This window comes from Folsomia candida, unplaced genomic scaffold (genome assembly GCF_002217175.1).
Source record: "Folsomia candida strain VU population unplaced genomic scaffold, ASM221717v1 Fcan01_Sc010, whole genome shotgun sequence".
NCBI lineage: Eukaryota > Metazoa > Arthropoda > Collembola > Entomobryomorpha > Isotomidae > Folsomia > Folsomia candida.
Genome location: NW_019091202.1, coordinates 3215926 through 3234897, shown reverse-complemented (window position 1 = coordinate 3234897; position 18972 = coordinate 3215926). Strand labels below are relative to the sequence as shown.

At 36.2% G+C, this 18972-nt stretch overlaps 2 protein-coding genes across 3 annotated transcripts; both read right to left on the bottom strand.

Annotated features, from left to right (window-relative positions):
• Positions 1 to 7875: 7875 nt before the first annotated feature.
• On the bottom strand, positions 7876 to 11190 carry LOC110854685 (plasma kallikrein). Its single transcript, XM_022103151.2, has 7 exons — positions 11146 to 11190; positions 10696 to 10955; positions 10418 to 10550; positions 10008 to 10246; positions 9726 to 9762; positions 9478 to 9635; positions 7876 to 9271 (listed from the first exon to the last, which is right to left on the bottom strand). The coding sequence occupies exons 2-7, from the start codon at positions 10751 to 10753 to the stop codon at positions 9135 to 9137; spliced, it is 762 nt and encodes a 253-aa protein (XP_021958843.1). The 5' UTR covers positions 10754 to 10955; positions 11146 to 11190; the 3' UTR covers positions 7876 to 9134.
• Positions 11191 to 14502: 3312 nt separating this feature from the next.
• On the bottom strand, positions 14503 to 18850 carry LOC118436793. 2 transcript variants are annotated; one of them, XM_035855399.1, is made up of 5 exons: positions 18480 to 18850; positions 17617 to 17746; positions 17052 to 17317; positions 16764 to 16971; positions 14503 to 14717 (listed from the first exon to the last, which is right to left on the bottom strand). In XM_035855399.1, exons 3-5 carry the CDS (start codon positions 17238 to 17240, stop codon positions 14578 to 14580), a joined length of 537 nt encoding a protein of 178 aa, XP_035711292.1. In that variant the 5' UTR covers positions 17241 to 17317; positions 17617 to 17746; positions 18480 to 18850; the 3' UTR covers positions 14503 to 14577. The 2 variants fall into 2 exon arrangements, with proteins under 2 accessions (XP_035711292.1, XP_035711293.1); XM_035855400.1 differs by having other exon boundaries at positions 17617 to 17743.
• Between the last annotated feature and the right edge of the window lie 122 nt (positions 18851 to 18972).

Genomic DNA, 18972 nt, shown 5'->3' with positions numbered 1-18972 from the left:
CTTTGAATTTTAAAGATTTTGAAATGATGTAAATATATGTATGAAGTTTTAAATTGATAATTATTAATTGGAATAAAATTGGGAATATATGGAATTTGAATGTGTTTGGACATATTTGGAATACTTGGAATTATGGAGACACGTGTTACCATCACGGTTTGTTCAGTTTGTAGTGAGTACCCCTTTTTTGGTGAATATAACTATGCCCTTCAAAACGACATATACATATATACATATCAATGCAATCTTATAGCTAATTTTCCTGAATATTTATCCATGTGCAAAACACCATAATTCTTCATATTTGAACTCATTTTTCTGATTTTGCTCCATTTTGTCCATTAGGTACTTACATACATTTCATAATAAAGGCCATATGCAATTCAAATTATGTTCATTTTAACATAGCAACGCTGGGGATGAGTGTTCCTCACAACAAGAAGGAAATGATTCTTGCAAATGTAGCTACATATTTACCAGAGGTGAGATGGGTCAAGGTTTTTGAAAACCCGACCCGCCCAAGCCCGACTTACCTGGGTACTAAAAAAACCCGACCCAACCCAACCCGACAGTTTGCAGTTCGACCCAACCCAACCCAAGTTTAGCATTTGTTTGCCCAACCCGCTCAAACCCGACTAAACCAGAACAAAAAATGACCCAACCCAACTCCGTCTCATTTCGCCCCAATATTTTACAAAAGAGGGCAACAGCAAATGAGAATTTCAAATGTTTATTTACCTTCAATAATAATTAATTTGCTTGCTCAAAAACTGTGTTCATGATTTTGAGCAAATTTCTTCAAGCATTTTGTAGTTTTGTGATAAAGTTCAAAAAAGAAGTAGTAATACATAGAAGGAAACATCAACGTGCTGGAATTGTGGTTATCGAAAGTAGAATATCCGAACTGCCGACGTCGACAGAAACATTAAAAGATAAATCCAGTTAGATTTCTGATTTTGGCACCGAAATGATTTGCAAAAAAAGAAACGTATTGCGTTCTGCACGCACATGGGTAAAGACAACACTAGTGCCCCATATGGAGAGAATGTGAAACTAAAATGCCAAACCCAATCCTCAACCCAACCCATACTTTTCTACCAAAATGCCCAACCCGCCCAAGCCCGGCTTGAACTATTAGGCCCGAACCCAACCCGCCCGACTCCTTAATTTTTTTTGCCCAACCCGCCCAAACCCGGATGGGTTGGGTTGGGTCGGGTTGAACCCGACTGACAAGGAAACATACCGAGGTGTCCAACGAGTTAAGGGTCGACACCTATACCAAAATGACCACAACACATGACTTATTAAACAAACTGAAGGAATTTCCGTGTAAAATTCATTTTTCGTCAAGTTGTGACGATATTTGTGACGAGCGCATGACCATCGGGATGCCAGCGGGAGAGGTCGGCCGCTCAATGATCAGGTCGAACACAAAGAAGCGTCGTCGTCTTCACGTCGTCTTTAGAGATTTCAAATTCTATCAAATTTTGAAAACCACTTGAAATTTTGAAAACCACTTGAAATTTTGAAAAAAATTGAAATTTCTTCAAAATTTCAAAATTTTCTCAAATTTTCAAAATTTTCTCAAAATTTCAAAATTTTCTCAAAATTTCAAAATTTTCTCAAAATTTCAAAATTTTCTCAAAATTTCAAAATTTTCTCAAAATTTTTTCAAAATTTCAAAATTTTTTCAAAATTTCAAAATTTTCTCAAAATGTTTTCAAAATTTGAAAGAATTTAAAATCCCTGAAGACGACGACGCTTCTCTGTGGTCGACCTGATCGTTCAGCGGCCGACCTCTCCCGCTGGCAACCCGCTGGTCATGCGCTCGTCACAAATATCGTCACAACGTGACGAAAAGTGAATTTTACACGGAAATTCCTTCAGTTTGTTTAATAAGTCATGTATTGTGGTCATTTTGGTATAGGTGTCGACCTTTAACTCGTTGGACACCTCGGTATGTTCCCTTGTGAGTCGGGCGCCCATCTCACCTCTGATATTTACATAAACATTCAAGAAGATTAAATTCAATGTTTTGCGTATGCAAATATGTATGTACATACATATATGCTTGATCCACTTTGCCAAAGTATTAGGCTTTATACATCCATACCAGTGCATCGCATGCATATAAATACTTAAATAAGTAAAAGTTTAATTACTTAAGAGGAGCAAAGTAGTTAAACTAATTAAAATAAGCAAACGTTTTTTGCGCAGTATTTCATGGAATTTTTACCACGAAAGTCCGAATTCACAATAAGATTTTTATTGTGAATGCTTATTAAGTCGTTAAACAAATTTCTCTAAATTCTCAATGCTTCATTTACAAAACAACAAGTCCAATTTCTATTTACTAACCTATTCAATATTTTTGCACACATTTTATGTCCATGTTTCCCCATCCATTTACATATTGAACAATATCGGACATAGATTCACTTATTTGAAAAACTGCATCCTTGATGTTCACCTGTTCCCAGAAGTGCTTACTGTTGCTGACCGTGATTACCATATTATTCCTCCCTCATTATCTCAAGGGAAGGATCAGATCTTCTTTTGGGAAGACCTTCTATCCCATATTGTTAAAATTAATGGAGACAATTCTTTTATAATTGAAAATAACAAGTCGTCAAACAAATCAGCCTTTTCAACCGTATTTTCCTCCGAAGTAGCCAAATATGGTGAAATCCTCGACCATTCTCCCGTCGTTCAAGCAAGACAACTTGTATCCAATTTTAGATTCTTCAATCGTGCCTTTTCCACATGTGGGGTGAACATTCTGCTTAATTATATTTCCAAGTTTAGTATCCCAAAGCGAATCTTCCTCATGGAGAGAAGTCCTTTTATTTTGAGGGGAAGGGTTAATTGGGGCACCGTAATATTGATATCATTGCAATCTCCGGACATTCAGGGCCATGGAATTAACGATGATTTTGTCGGATCGTGGAGAGTTTTCTTTGTAAGGACTTTCTTGTATGAGGAAAAAATTCTTAGAGAAGCGGGCCAAATATATAAAAACTTCAAGTTAGGTCGTTTTTTTGGGTATATACATTTTAACATCCACTTTCTCTGTGTATATTGCCCACCACTATACTTTCGAAAAATTCATCATGATTATCTCACCGTGATTAAATTTCAGAAAACAGCTCGCGTTGTATTTAATGTTTTTTTGTTAAAACCTGTATGGAATTTTGGCCATGTGAAATTCACTTCAAACGAAAAATTCCACTTTCATGATGCTCGGCTACAGGGGAGGAGGGTTACAGAAGTCTGTAAGTCGTCAATGCGTTACAGGCATGGCTATGCATGTTCGAGAAATGCAAGGAAAATAGCCACCTTGGAGAACTTGATAAATATTAGTTTCGTAAATGAGGTAAACTCAATACGTGGATTATGGGGTGGGGTTTCGTTCACGGTATTTCAAACGAACATACCTGGAAAAAGATTAAACAGATTAAGCCATCAGTTTGAACAAGGGTAAGGAATCAATTTTCAAGTAAAGTTTAACCAAAAAGTAGAGTAAAGATATCATTTTTAACCGTGTTTTTTAATTTCTCTACTATTTACCCATTTAGGTATAATGTGATTTACTGTGATTACGACATACATCCGGAACGTTTCTCATTTTTGATTTGGGTCATCCCCATTAAACCATTGGTTTGGATGTTGGTATTGATTAGCATTTTCGGCACTTGCCTAGTGCTATGGATTCACCGAAAAATCTTACTTCCCCCTAAACACATAACCTCAACTGGCGCATCCCCAAGCGACGTGTTTGATATATTTTCAGTACCACTCCGACAAGACGTGTCCTCATCTAAGGGCTCGATAAAAGACATATTTCCCTTTCTTTTCATTTTTCTTTCTTTCTCCTCTGTCATCATTCTTTCAGAGTATGAATTTTTCGTCACCGCGGAACTTGTTGTTCCCGAAGTTCCCAGAAAACTAGACAATCTTGTCGAAATCATTCACCAAGGATTCGTACTTCACAGTCAGATTCATCCAGATGCTGGGACGTCTGCTGAGATTAAGGTTCGCGAGACCTTGAAAGATGACTTTGTCAAATGGAATATTTCGGATAGATTGAACTCTTCGGTGAAGGAGGTAGGGCGAAACCAGTCTGAAGTTGTAAAGCTCTTTTCAAAATCGCGCCCAAAGTTTGCCATGATATCAAGAGTTTTGCCATTTCAAGCAATTTCATTGTTAAGGTTTGTGAATATTGAGTTGAAGGAGCGATACAACTGTTACCTTGTGGAAAATGTGGTTGACAAGAGAACAATTTATGACGATTTCGCCACCGCAATTGGGGAAAGGTGTAAGGAACTTATGGAAAAGTTAAGGGAGGCAGGATTTTACACCCTTTGGGAAAAGTGGAACGGGGTTGCTGGGGATATATTATTTATGCTACAAAGACGTAAAATGGCACATAACGGTAATAAGGTGACGGCCGATTATATCAGTCTAATCAATTTATTATCCTTTCAAATCATGTTTGGAGTTCTTTTGATGCTAGCAGCAATGGTTTTTATAGCTGAGTAGGTTCTGAGGCATACGAAGAAAACGATAATTCATGAAATTAGTGCCCTGACTATGTCATAATTCTTTACATTCACAAACTTACATATTCAGATACAGGATAAGGAAAACCACGGGTTTTTTACCCCGGAAGAAAATGTTTTAAATTCACGATTTGAATGCATGGAAGAAAAGAAAGTTGAGAAATAAAAAATCAAACTCAAAACTCCCATGCAATAGGACTTTTGGTCAACTCATCATGCACAAACTCATTCAGAATCAGGGTAAGGAAAACTCTGGGGTTTTGATATTGAAACCCCATACCCAGGGGTTTTACCTGGGTTTTACGGGTGGTTTAGGTAGGTGAGATTATGTGGTTAAGCAGAGCCAGTGTCTCATGTATTAAGGTTTGAAAGCAATCTGTTTTTTAGCAATCTCGCAACAAAGTTGCTTACTAATTTAATTTTAATAACTTGTTAAATTGTAGAATTGTTAGTAAAGTCCTCTTATCACGTTCTATAAAATCCCTACCTTTATCACATTTCTTGGTAAAATCGCGAAAAATGCACAGAGAAAAAAACGAAAGAATTAGGTGCGATCTACCAGCTTACGTTTTCTGGCGCACTTAATCTCCCTGATTGCACCTAGAATTCGAATAAATAACGAGTCACATGGTCCGAGAAAACATTAGTGTTCAAAAACTACTAATTTTTAGTTTTAACATACATAAATCAACATGCTCCCTTTTCCACAGCGGAAAAGCCTACATATTGATTCCGATCATGGATATGGGAGCGGTTTTTATATAAATATTTTAAACTTCAAAAATCCGTGTGTACATTTGCCCGACTTTTGGATTAAAACCCTGACGATAGCAAGCCTGGCTGACGCATTCTCAGTACATAGTTTATCTGTCTGCTCAATACGCCATACGCCCATTTAAACTTAAGGTGTTGTAGATAAGTGAAATTAAAATCAAATATGTACATATTAAACATACCGATTTGGTAATGGCGAATGTTCTCGCACGAAATAAGAATAATCATTTATTTTGCAACTGTAAAAAAACACTAGAGAAAATTAAATTTGATGCTTTACTTATACCAATATACACTTGTCCGGTCCACATCGCAAATGTTTATACCTTTCCATCGTGTGCAGATAAATATATGTATGTATACTCACCTTTATAAATTTGTAATTACTTAAGACGAGGACTTAAGAAGACTAAATTAAACCCATATTTTTGCACAGTATTCCATTGAATTTTGACCCCAAAAGTACGAATTCATGCATATATTAAAATACTCACTACTCTTTCAAATAAATTTCTCAATGTTACTTTTACTAAAAAACAATTCGTATTTATTTGTTTATTTTACAGTTTTGCAAACATATTTTGTCAATGTTTCCCCATATTTGAATACATTGAGTAATCTCGCGGAAAAATTTACGACTTTGAAAAAATGCGTCCTTGATGTGCACCTCTTTTCAGATGCGCTCACTGCTTCTGGTAATAATCGCCACGTTTTACCTAAGTCCATTTCTCGAGGCAATGATCATATCACATTTTGGGAAGATTTTCTCACCCATTTAGTTACATTTAATGGAGAAAATTCTTTCGTAATTGAAAACGAAAGTTCTTTAAACAAATCGACCTTTTCAACCGTATTTTCCTCGGAAACATTCAAACCTGGTGATAATTTCAACTATTTTCCCGCCGTGCCAGGAATAGAACTCGTCTCAAATTTTAGATTCTTCAATCATGCTTGTTCCAAATGCGCGGTGACAATTCTCCTTAATTATGATTCCTATCGGAGTGTCTGGAAGCGAATCTTCCTCCAGCAGAGAAATCCATTTATTTTGAGGGGGAGTGTAAATTGGGGGACTGTTTTGTTGACGTCATTCGAATCCCCGTATTTCCATCTTCACGGGATTACCAATGATTTGGCGGGATCCGGAAGAATTTTTTATTTACATGTCATCCTAATGGAGGAAATAAAAGGAAAAGAAGACACTAGGTTTGCGCACGTGCGAATACTCCCCAAATTTGCAGAACAAACTCAGCCATACAGGAAAACCACATACAATTTTCTTGAAAATTTTCAGCTTGGCCGTTTCCTTGACCGCGTACATTTCAGAATCTACTTTCACTGTGCATACTGCCCTCCCGAATTCTTCCTACAAATTAGTCTTTCGAAAACAAATCGCTTCCAACTTGACCTGTTTTTGTTTCAAAATCTCTGGAATTTCCGAGACGTCAAATTTACATCAAATAAAGAAGTAGATGTAGCTGCTTTTCAGATGCAGGGGATACATGTCTCAGAATTTTGTAAGTCATCCATGCGAGTAAGGCATGCTTTCGCGTGTTCAACCGCTGCCAGAAAAATGGCTACTTTGGAAAGCTTGATAAACATTAGCTTCGTAAATGAGAAAAATTCTGGACACAAATGGTGGGGAGGAGTGATTTTTACAACGTTTCGAACGAATATAGATGCACAGAATCTAAATAGATTAAGCTATCAGTATGAACAAGGGTAAGAACTCAATTTTAAGATATAATTTTGTCGTAAAAATAAATGGGTTGTTACTGTTCCGAAATTCAGAAGTTGGCGAATCAAAAATCGGTAGAGAACTGCCAGATCAAAATGTACCTAGGTAGGAACACCGGTTTGTTTAGGCATCTATGTACCCTGTAGAATAATTGTTTTAATTCAGATGTGGACATTCTCATTGGTAAATGAAGGTTTTGGTTCCTACTCCTAGTTCAAGTTAAATACTTAAATGGACTTCATGTACATATTACTCTGGTCCATGTGTTAAGAATTTTAGCCTGAGATGCAAAATGACAAGCATTCTCATGAAAATTCTTTCATTAATCTAAAACGACCAGATCTTTTACTGATTTTCTTGATTAAATGAAAGGCAATTCCCCATTTACTTTCATGTTTAAAGAGTTATGGAAACTAATATTTATCTACAAAAATGGGCCCGGTAACACATAGTTCAACCGATTTTTGATTCGATAAAGAATTACAAAACGTAATTATTGATTTTTTTACAAATGATAAACAAGTATGGTTTATAAAACGAATAAGCTTGTCTCCAGTATATCGTAAGAGAAAAGAAAATCTGAATTGTTTATCAAGCACAGGAGAAAGGCTCATATCCACATATGTTTGACAATGGTCCAAACCCTACGAAAAATAATTTTAGGTTATCTTTTTTTTCATAATAATAAGTGCTTAGCCAGTCAGTTCTTTGCTTCAAGCAATGCAGAAGAAGTTTTTTTTCTCTTGGCGCTCCCGATATTCCTTTTCATCATGCTATCGGGCATTGATTGCATAATCGATGCTGGAGTTATAAGCATAAATTTATCGATTTATTAATTTTAAAACTCTTGTTTTTTAACTATTTAGATACAATGTGATTTACTGCGACTACGATATCCGTCCAGAACGTTTCTCATTTTCGATTTGGGTCGTCCCCATAAAACAAATGGTTTGGATGTTCGTATTCATCAGCGTGTTCATCATCTGCTTAGTATTATTGATTCACCGAAGAATATTACTCAACCCTAAGCAAATGATCGCAACCTACATCCCACTAAACGACGTGTTTGATATATTTTCAATAATTGTCCGACAAGACGTTTCCTCGTCGAAGGGTTCGATCATGTACATATTTCCTATTCTTTTCATTCTTCTCTCATTCTCCTCTCTCATCTTGCTTTCCGAATACGAATTCTTTGTCACCGCGGAACTCGTTGTTCCTGAAGTTTCGAAAAAACTGGATAGTCTACCCGAAATTATTCACCAAGGATTTATCCTTCACAGCAGGATTCATCCGGATTCTGGGACTTATATCGAGTTCGAGGTTCGCGAGACCATGAAAAATGATTTCGCCAAATGGAATATTTCACATAAGTTGAACTCCTCTGTAAAAGAGGTGGGGCGAAGTGAATGGGAAGTTATAAAACTGTTTTCAAAATCGCGTCCTCAATTTGCCATGATTTTGAGAAGTTTGCCATTTCAAGGCATCTTATATTTAAGGCTAGTTAATCTTCAATTGAAGGAACGCTACAACTGTCATCTCGTAACAAATGTGGTTGATAGAAGGACAATTTATGACGAGTTCTTGATCGCAATTGGGGCAAGGTGCAAACAGCTTATGGATAATTTGAGGGAGGCTGGGTTTTATATCGTCTGGGAAAAGTGGATGGAACTCGCTGCAGATATTTCATTGATGATAGAAAGACGCCAAGCAGTTCAAGGTTATTCAAAAATGACGGCGGATTATATAAGCTTCACGAATTTGTTATCCTTTCAAATCGTGTTTGGAGTTCTATTAATGTTAGCAACATTAATTTTTGGAATTGAATGGCTTCTGGCACAGATGAGGAAAACTAGGACCCATAAAATTGTTCGTAAAACTGCCAAAGCAATTTCATAATTCCTAACATTTGCTTGCATATTTAAAAAAAATTGCTCATAATTAAGCAAGTAGTCTATTTTTAAATTAAATTTGAATGATTCAATAAATATTGATCATAAAATTGCTGAACACATTTCTTACACATCTATAAAAATTTATTTTCATTGTAAGAAAAATCTGTCATCTCATCCTCTCGTCGATTCAATAATCCAATCATGAAAGGCTCCAACATTCGTGTAAGTGCCTGGAATTCCGGTCGATCCGCATTTTTCCCTCGCGTAGGAGACCACCCCTTGCAGGACTCGATTACAAACTAAGGGACCTACAAACAAACAAAGGATGTATAACTAATCTAAAATACTACATACATACAGTCGAATGTGCAAAGTTTTCCAAAAATTGTATCATAAATCCCGCAACGTTTGATTTTTTGCACCATTTCCTCTTACATATATGCGGCTTTTATAATTCCACCCCATCCAAATCTGTATTTATATAAATAAAATGTCCAAAAATTCAATCAGTTACCGCCGGAATCTCCGTTACAACTGCCCGTTCCAAGTGTTCCCCCGCCCGCGCAAATCATCGAACTCGAGTCAAAATTAGAACCAAACTCTGTCTCGCAAATGGAGGGGTTTCTAATTTCCACTACGGCCTCTCTCAACCCGCCTGTTCCACCGTTTTCACTGCAAATCAAAATTACCGATTTAAAAAAGTGTGCCCGTCTTAGGCCTCGTTTAAAATCTTATCAATTTGTTTTTCAACTTTATGCTTACCGAGAATACCCAAATCCCGACAGTCCGCAGGCAACCCCTGCAATATATTATAAATTTCAACCACATGTGAAAATTTACATGCTAAAAACTAAACCTGCAGGAAAATCAATTCCTAATAATCAGACACCTTTTTGTCAAATATTTTAAATCTGCTCAAGGAACTTTGAAGTTTTTTATAGTTTTGACCACGTGGGAAAATTGACTTGCTAAAAATTACATACATCTTTCTCGCAGAATTGATTTTTGCAGGAAAGATTCGAACCCGCACAAACAATTACATACCAATTTCTACATGGCTTCCTTGTCCAGCAATTCGGATCGGGACAATTTCTTCGCTAAAGTCAAACGGGACTGAAACCCGGATGAGTGCGATATCATCGACCCCACCCCCTTGTACATAACCATCGGGATGTGAAACTCTCACCGCTCGTCGTCCATCCCCCGAGACTTCGTTAATCCCCCCAGCAAAGACGAATATCCCTTCGACCGGAAATCTCAGGTTGGTACGTTTATCGTATAAACTGTGTCAAAAATTAGGTATCATTCTTGTGAACATTTGTACAAAATGGGAGCATCATTTTTAAGAGTGTGAATTTAAGGTTGAAAACTTGTGAGATAATTTTCCTTAAAAATTTTTCTCACGGAGTTCCAAATAAATTTGCTCCATCAATTTATTAAAATTATAAAGTTACCAATGAGCCGCTGTTATGACCGTATTTTCGTCGTATAGCGTCCCACCACACTTGTACGTTGTGTTGTCATGAAGGATCAAAACCTGCCAGGGAACCTCTCCCAGAGCTACGTTCCTCCCAGGTCCGGTCACTCCTGTCAAAAAAATATTTGTAATTTGTAATCTCATAAATTGAAAAAAGTACATACACACGTAAACACCCGAAGAACAATTTGATTTGGGAAATTTTGTTAAATTCGTATTTGTCCACACCCACAAATATCTACATACACAACTCACCTTGCGTAATGCTTAGAAGTGCGGAAAATAGGACCCCATAAAATAATACGAGACGCATTATTATTTATTTCAATGAGAACAAAATTTCTAACAGACGATAAATATACCAGACCAAACCACGCATAATACTGACATTCCAGAACTCACGACCTGCGCTTATAAAATTACGATTTAATTAATTGCATACATAACTTCAATTAGCAAACTTTCCAGTTTTTCCCCCTCTCAAGATCCTCAGATAGTGTTCCTCATTAGGTTTTCTACGATGAGAAAAAATCCTTAATTAATGTTTGCGTAAGAAATTAGCAAAAAGGAGAAACGCAAATATTATAGGGACATGCGCCACTTGTGTGATCAAAAGTACGTATATATATTCTGATTTTTGTCCCTTCAAACCGTTTACATACATAAATATGCATCGGACAAAACCAGAAATTTCGTAAAGGTTACCTTTATACCACATAAGTTATGCAAGGTCCCTCATCCACGCGTATCTCCCTGTCATCAATTAAACTCCAAACACGGATAAAATGCCACAATCGTGCTGCTACCGTATTTGTTTTTAAGTCTGCATACATACATTCATACGTACATACATACATACATAACTAATTAATGCAAGCACGTATGTATGTATTTATGTAATATTATATCACACCTTATTTATTTCAACCCACCTCATTTCCAGACATTGACGTTGGCATTTCGACTGAATTAGATGCCTATTCATTCACACGGAATGACATAGATACAAAGATGAATACATAACTAACGACTGAAATAAATAAATCAAGGACAATAAATGTAAGTCGGATTTTGCATCTCAATTTTAGCCATGCCGTGTTAATCCCACACTGGTAGAAATCTCGCATAAATAAACAGACAGACAGATATTGATCTCTGGGTATTCAAAATGCTATCGTCTTGTATTAAACTTGTACCGGTTCGAAAGCAATTTTCTCCCAATATGGAAAAGATCTTCAATGCCGAAATATTATTGCGCGGTATCAATTATCAATGCAATTTTGGCAGGTCATACATATATGTATCAATACTGCCTGGTATTTTTTACACACTTGATTTCTAGCATATGTACACAATTTAAAACAGTTTACCAGCGTAGTACATATCTATTGTCATGCTTCCGGTGACTGTATTTATAGAAAACTAATAAATACTTCATTTCACGGATCACTAAATATACATACAATTGTGTATTCTTGTAATACAAATCAATTCATGTACATATGTATGTATGCATACCAAAACTAATTCCCACCTGCACGCCACAAATGCTTGTATCAAATCCATATCATTACCGTGGTGGAATAAGGTATGAGTAATACATAAATACACAATAAGGTGATATGTAGCATCATTACCACTTTTTGTTGTTGACAACAATAGCACCACCACCATTCACCCACTTGTTAGATAGACGCTTCTCATCCCCCTTGTACATACATAATTCGTCGCATGCATAAACCTCTGCAAGCAATACGTATTAAAACAGGCCTGGATTTTGTTATTGTTATGGTGACCACATTATTGCAATATCACGTCGTATGTACATATGCAATACCATCATCATCTCCTCCACCCCTGCAAAACTAGTTAGTCTTATGCACATACATAGTTTTTTATATCAAGGTAGCATTGTATTTTGCCATGTGTTTTATTAATTTGTTTCGTAAGTTTAAAACCGTGTACATAAATGTGCTTTTGTAATATTTTACATCATTTAAAACTAAATTTTATATAAAAATAAATAAGTTTTATCGGAGTGGGTATGATTTCATACATATTGTGCTAAAATTTTGCGAAGTTTACGAAGCTATTTCGTATATAAAGTCCCACCAGAGTGCATTTACTTACACACACGTTACAAGTCGTTTACAATTTGCAAAGTTATGCAATAAAAAATAAATACTTGAAACTGCAAACTTCACTTCAGGATTTTTATTTTGTGTAAAATATAAGTTTACAATCTCGGCATTTGAATTTATTGGTACACAAAACATTACAAAGTTTGCGAATAAATTTCGCCTTTAACAAAAAACACTTTAAATTGGAAACTTACAGGACGAGCAGCATAGAATTTGACTTTTTGTAAATTCCTCTTCCAAAGGTTGCAACCCAACCATTTTAATCACAAAATTACGAAACTTGCGAATAATTTTCGCCAATTTGATTCTACTTCAGAGATGGATAAGGGAAACCCGATCCCAACCTATATCAAGAGAGGGTTGCCCAACTTGTTAGCCGCGATTTGCGTCGCCCTCTCGACTACGTTGCTCGTCGTGGCGTGGGCGACGCCGAACTGGCTGCAGTGGAACACGGGGGTCACGACGAACTCGATTTTCGACAAGTTGGGCCTCTGGGTCAAGTGCAATAACAATCGGGACGGAAATTACGGACAGACAACGTACTGGCCGGGATACTGGGAGACGACATCCTCCCTCTGCGTGTGGATTATCGGTTCCAGCAAAGTTTCGGGTGGGTGGAGTTGCAGATTTTATAAAGCAGAAAGTTTCCAGAATTTTGAAAAATTGGAAACCTGGAACCAGGCTTTTTGCACATGTTTGTTTGTGTACAAACTTAAATTATGGAAAAGATTGTATTAAATTATTACTGGTACGTATGTATCTATAGGACCCTATAGGCACGGTAAATAACAGTTATTACCGCTTAGTCATGGTAATGAAACACTTACTAACAAACAAACTATTACTAGTCCGGTGGAAAATTAGAACCAAGTCAATACCAGTGTGTAGGATATATGTACCTATGTACATACATGTGTAAATATGCGTGTCCACCGGATTGGTTACAATGTTCGCACTGGTCATACATACATACATACATGTGAATACAGTGTGACACAATTCACGCAATCCTTTGTAACTTGGTAAAATCTGTAAACTTACAAATATTACCAGGAGAAAAGTAGTCAAAAAGTTTGTTCACATCAAGCCAGTTAATTTATTTTGTAAATGTTTGCAAATTTATTTTACAAAATTTGTAGACTTTACAAACTTACCAAGGACTTCGTGCATGGCTTCGATTTATGTATATGTACATACATATGTACATTTTGCGATTTACTTGAAAAATTTACATATGTGCCTATCAAAAATTTCCAGAAATCCATACCCGTCGGGTAGCTTGCAACTTTTATTGCACTAATTTAAGGAAATTTCACATATTTATTTCATTACTTTTCAGCATACCTGGTTGCAATTCAGGTCCTTTTCACCATCTCGACCCTGATTCTGGTCGTCATGGCAGCCTTTCTCGCGGTATACAGTTGCTGCAAGAGGTCCTCCATAGGAAAAAAATTCCTCATGGTTACCACCGCTCTCATCTTTTTCTCAGGTAGCGATATAAATTTGTACATAGTTTACAAGCAAATATTATTCGCGATCAAATATTTCTAATTGAGGTATTAAGGACAACTAAAAATTGTTATATTAGTTTTTTGCTTTCAAAATTTTAATATGTAAATTCTTTAAAATTTGTCAAATAGACCTTTTTTGCTAAGAAGAACAATATTGGGAATTTGTTTTTTAACCTTAGCTCATTCCATTTACATATTCTTTATCAAAACAAACATTATCGGGTTAACGTAAAGTGAGGGATTAATTAACTGGTATGTTTAGGGCATGTTTAGAACCATTATCACTTGGTAGTGAATTATAACCTCAGCTGCATATAATTATGTATGTTGAAAGCAAAATTGGATACCCAATTATAAATATGTATATGTAAATTCGTCAAATTATTGTATAAATAAATAATTTTCTTTTGTCAGCTATCCTGGGGACGATTTGCGTCACTTTATTTGGCGTCAAGGTGTACGACTGGCGCAGTTATGATAACTACTTATCCTGGTCCTTCCACCTGGCCGTGGTCGGGCTCGTCTTTCAATTCATCGCGGGATTCCTGTTCCTCAACCTGACCCGAATTTCGGCCACCGTCGGAATGGGATATGCAGTCCCCAACGGCAACAGGAACGGGCATCGCTAAAATTTTAGTAAAATATTACCTTCGTGTAAATTGTGAATTTCAACGTTGTAAATAAATAAATATGAAAATACATAACGTAAACTTTGTAAATTGTGAAAGGGAAATAAACTCTATAATTTTTTAATGTTAGAGAAAACATCGGCGTAAAATATTTGGGGATTTGAATCCTGTGTAAATTTTACAAATATGTACATAAGCCACCGATTTTTCTTTTCAAAGGTTCTAAAAACAATTTCAAAACATTTTAAAAATAAGTGCAAAAAAACTAAAAGAAAAATTGTAAATAATTTTGAGACAAATCGTCACTACCGGAAGGACTGTATTGCTCTATTTTTGGGTAACGATTACGGTGACGTTGGGGAAATAAGAGCTGCCCACATATTGTAAGTGTCAGGACATTTTGACCTGCAGGAAATGAATGCATGAATCAAATCTAACGAAATTTTTATGCAATAGTAACGATGATCATATCGAGGTGTTATAATCGTTAAGTTGTCCAAATACACCTTCCCTACTGGTGGAGAAAATACTTTGTGGCGCACCTTTCATGAGCGCTTTGCCACTCATTTCACCAATGTCAATGATGAATTTCTCTATAACCCGTCGAAATTTTTCGATTTTTTTAGTGTCCTTTTTTCATGAGAGTATTATTTCTTAATTTATGCCCAAAATCATTCAATGGGTCGATACTGAGGTACTTGTAAAGCGTTGTCTCTTTTCTCGACGAAATCGATTTTTTTCCCTCGATGGTACAATGCCATTATTTTGGCATTCTAGCAAGTACGCATGTTAAACCAAAATAAAACGCGTTTGTTTTTGATAGAGGGGGTCAATCTTTTGATCATACACTCTTTCAAATAAAGTTTAAAGTTCATATTCTTCGTGGAAACGAATGGATTTGAGAGGCTCCCATTTTTGTCTATCGCCAGTCAATTTATGCATTTCACTGGTAATTTTGCTTAGCTTTGAATTTTTACTTCGAACGAACGTCATTTCTACTTCAACATGAGTAGAACTATTCACCATTGACGCTTCGAGGTCAACGGGGCAGCAGTTTTCATTATCCACGACGAGAAAATTCTTGGAGTTAATTTTAACATTTTTTCAACAAATTTTCCACAAATTGATTCAGCTCCAGCTTTTTTATCTTCATTGTGTTTTGTCGTGGTTTTAGTGTTGCAAGTTTTGAAGCCCATCATATTGGCTTTGATCTTGCGAAAATATGTTTTTGAAATTTTTAGTTTTCTGGGTGCAGCCCTCACGGATTTGTTGGGGTTTTCTGTAAAAGTTTTTTCATATTTCTTGTCCGTATATTGGTCTTCTGGCGGACAGGTCGACAAGGCTAAATTTTATATTTTGCGTTTTCACGATCTTTAGATATGCATAGTGTATGATTAATTTTGTCCGGTGCATCACTTGACGGGTAAAGTGGTCACGATCCTTTTTCCGATCCGAGAAAACCACTTTTTCTCACGAGTGGCAAACTAATTTTTTCACTTCCTCTAAATTTTGTGCTGTCATTTCTTAACGAAAAGAGATAATCAAATTCTGTTTTCCGTTTTAGAAAGCTTATGAAATTTACTAATTTTTACGCTTTTTACATTTGCAAAATTCATTTTCAACTATGTGAACCAATAGAGGGAACCTTGACACTTTCAATACGTGGGCAACTCCTACATAAGTCAAAAACTAGTGTACGAAACACGCGTAACGTCTTAATTATACACAATTTTAACGTTTTTATCTCACCATATGATTTTTTTACATGAAAGTATTGCATTTTTTAAATGAAGACGTCACGCGTGTTTGGTACACGAGTTTTTTGCTTATTTCCCTCTGGTGATAAAGTATGTCAGGTGAGTCACCTGAGGTGACCATTGGTCTCCAAATTATTTAGAGTGTACAGCGTAAATTACTTACAGAATATGAGTAAACTATGGTTACCCTTCAGTGATAAATTATTACCTGAGCGGTTTAGTACCTCCGCCGGTAACAATCATACCCAAAATTGTGTAACTTAGACTGAAATTTTAAGAGTGTACCTGTAACCACGTTAATTCCACCATTGATATGAATCTCTTCCACATGGCGGGTCATCCCCCGCCACGAGTTGGCCCCAGAACCACATCGGTCACAATAAATCATAAATCCTTTCCGGGTTACGTCCACCCCGCAGTGGACCATTTTCTTCGGTAATTTTGGTTTCCTTATATACACAAGTTTTCTCCTTGGAGGAAATTCCTGAAAAACCTGAAAAATATTTTTAACAAGATTAAAATTCCAGGGATAACAAATCAAAAACTTTTCCAGAAAAATTGTCCATTTTTTACCTCAGGGGCCTCCAAACGTGCCACACTGAGAGCAATTTCCTCTCCGAGGGCGATTACGGATTGCAGGGGATCAATAGAATCAATATTTTCGCTCGGAAAGTAGTCCAGCTCGACTTCACTATCTTCACCGACTTCGATTTTGACTTTCACGACGACTTGTTCAGGTTCAAGGTTTGGTTCGAATTCCATCTCTTCAGTTTAGAACTCCGTTTTGAAGAACGATTTTGTCCGCGTGAAAGCCTGATTGAGACCTTCTCCTTCAGTAGCTAGATACATATGGGTACAAACGCATGTATTTTAATTATTTAGCCCGTGAATTACTCTTCATCCGAAGGAAATGTGGCCAAATTTCTCTAAGAGGTTAACTGGCAGCTAGTGTATATCTATGTAATTTCTTCAAATATCTTTGAATTCTGGTATGGTTTCTACGAAAGATAAAATAATGAAAGTATTAAATAAATTCCACGTGATACCCTTTTAGAATTTTCTGGGCCACATCAACTTGTTTTAATGAACAGTAGTATACAAAATGGACGTAAACATATAAATGCAATCCAAAACTCACGGGATGTGTGATCTGCCGTAAAATTGGGTGAATCCGTTCCTGTAAAAATCCTTGTCCAGTGGCGCAATTAGCATGTAGGCAAGGTAGGCAAAAACTAGGGGCCCCGCGACATCAGGGGCCCCCACGTCTGCTAACCATACATAATTTACAAATTAAAAAAATTTTATTAGTTAAAGAAACTCGTGATCGAAGAACTTAGGTAATTGGTCTTGAACATTTTCAAAGTTTTATGGTATTTTAATCAAAAGTTATGTGTGTTTCAAGTTTAAAATAAAATGATTATCAAATACTTACATACATAAGTATGCAGATTTTCGACAAATTTTATGTCAAAAAAATATTTGAAAATTTAAAACGTTTAATCAGCTTTTGTAGCCAAAATCTGCATATTTCGTTTCGAATTTTAGAATGTAAAAAAATTTATCTTAAATGCTAAAATGCATAAAGACAAACACGCAAAACTATTGTGGTCATTTGCCTAGGGGCCCCCAAAATATAGTTGCGCCTCTGTCCTTGTTCAAGGCGACAGTCAGAGTAAATTCTAAACATTTCAGGTTGAACATCAGCGTTTAACAAATAACAATTTAACGACAAAGTAGGGACCGTCCATATATTATGTGATGTAAAAGGTGAGTGGGTGATTTGGGGTGGCCTATCATAAATACTCGCAGCATGAGTAGGTTTGGGTGGGGGTTGTAAAGTTCTTCGCATTGTAATGACGTAACATATGAACGTTCCCAAAGTTTCCGAATTGATATAATTGTCGAATTAAATAAAATCACCTCCAAATTTCGACACTATTTTAAATATACATACGTAAATTTGTTAATTGGTCAGCGAATTAAGCTTAATATTCTTCTCACCCGAAGTATTTGTCTCATCAAATTTTCCAAAGTTTCGTTCCCCTCAATTTCACCCATGTTGTGGCACATTATTGAGTAAATTTTGAGTAAATCTTGCCCCAGATTGCAAACATGTTTCGATATCGTTCCCAACAAATTTGCACATTTTCCACAACAATGGAAATCTTCCCGACAGAAATTATTTTCCCCTTCGAGATTAGAATATTTAATCGTGTTCAGATAACGTAAGAACAGCGGGAACAAATCCGACCTACAACAATTACACCTTGATAAACATGGAATTCGGCAAAATATGCAAATTCCAGAGACTGCCATGATTACTTTTTTGTTGAAGTTTAAAACCAAATTTTGAATTTATTTATTCTTAATCCAATTGGCGTTTTGAGCCGAATCCAATCGATTCACCTGATCGGACTCACCTGTTGCAAGCTCGCCTTTGTTCAGAAAATGCGTACATTTGAAAAACAAGTATGTAAATTTGCATGAAAAAAAC

What these genes read in the sequence shown, in the direction of transcription:
- LOC110854685 (XM_022103151.2), bottom strand. Translation starts at nt 10,753, where the DNA reads ATGCGTCTCGTATTATTTTATGGGGTCCTATTTTCCGCACTTCTAAGC. An exon ending in AGGAAGCCATGTAGAAATTG is followed by an intron (nt 9,763 to 10,007) that starts GTATGTAATTGT and finishes AATATATTGCAG; the next exon opens with GGGTTGCCTGCGGACTGTCG. An exon ending in TTGTAACGGAGATTCCGGCG is followed by an intron (nt 9,272 to 9,477) that starts GTAACTGATTGA and finishes GTTTGTTTGTAG; the next exon opens with GTCCCTTAGTTTGTAATCGA.
- LOC118436793 (XM_035855399.1), bottom strand. Translation starts at nt 17,240, where the DNA reads ATGGAATTCGAACCAAACCTTGAACCTGAACAAGTCGTCGTGAAAGTC. An exon ending in CACGTTTGGAGGCCCCTGAG is followed by an intron (nt 16,972 to 17,051) that starts GTAAAAAATGGA and finishes AATATTTTTCAG; the next exon opens with GTTTTTCAGGAATTTCCTCC. An exon ending in TGGAATTAACGTGGTTACAG is followed by an intron (nt 14,718 to 16,763) that starts GTACACTCTTAA and finishes CTAAAATTTTAG; the next exon opens with CGATGCCCGTTCCTGTTGCC.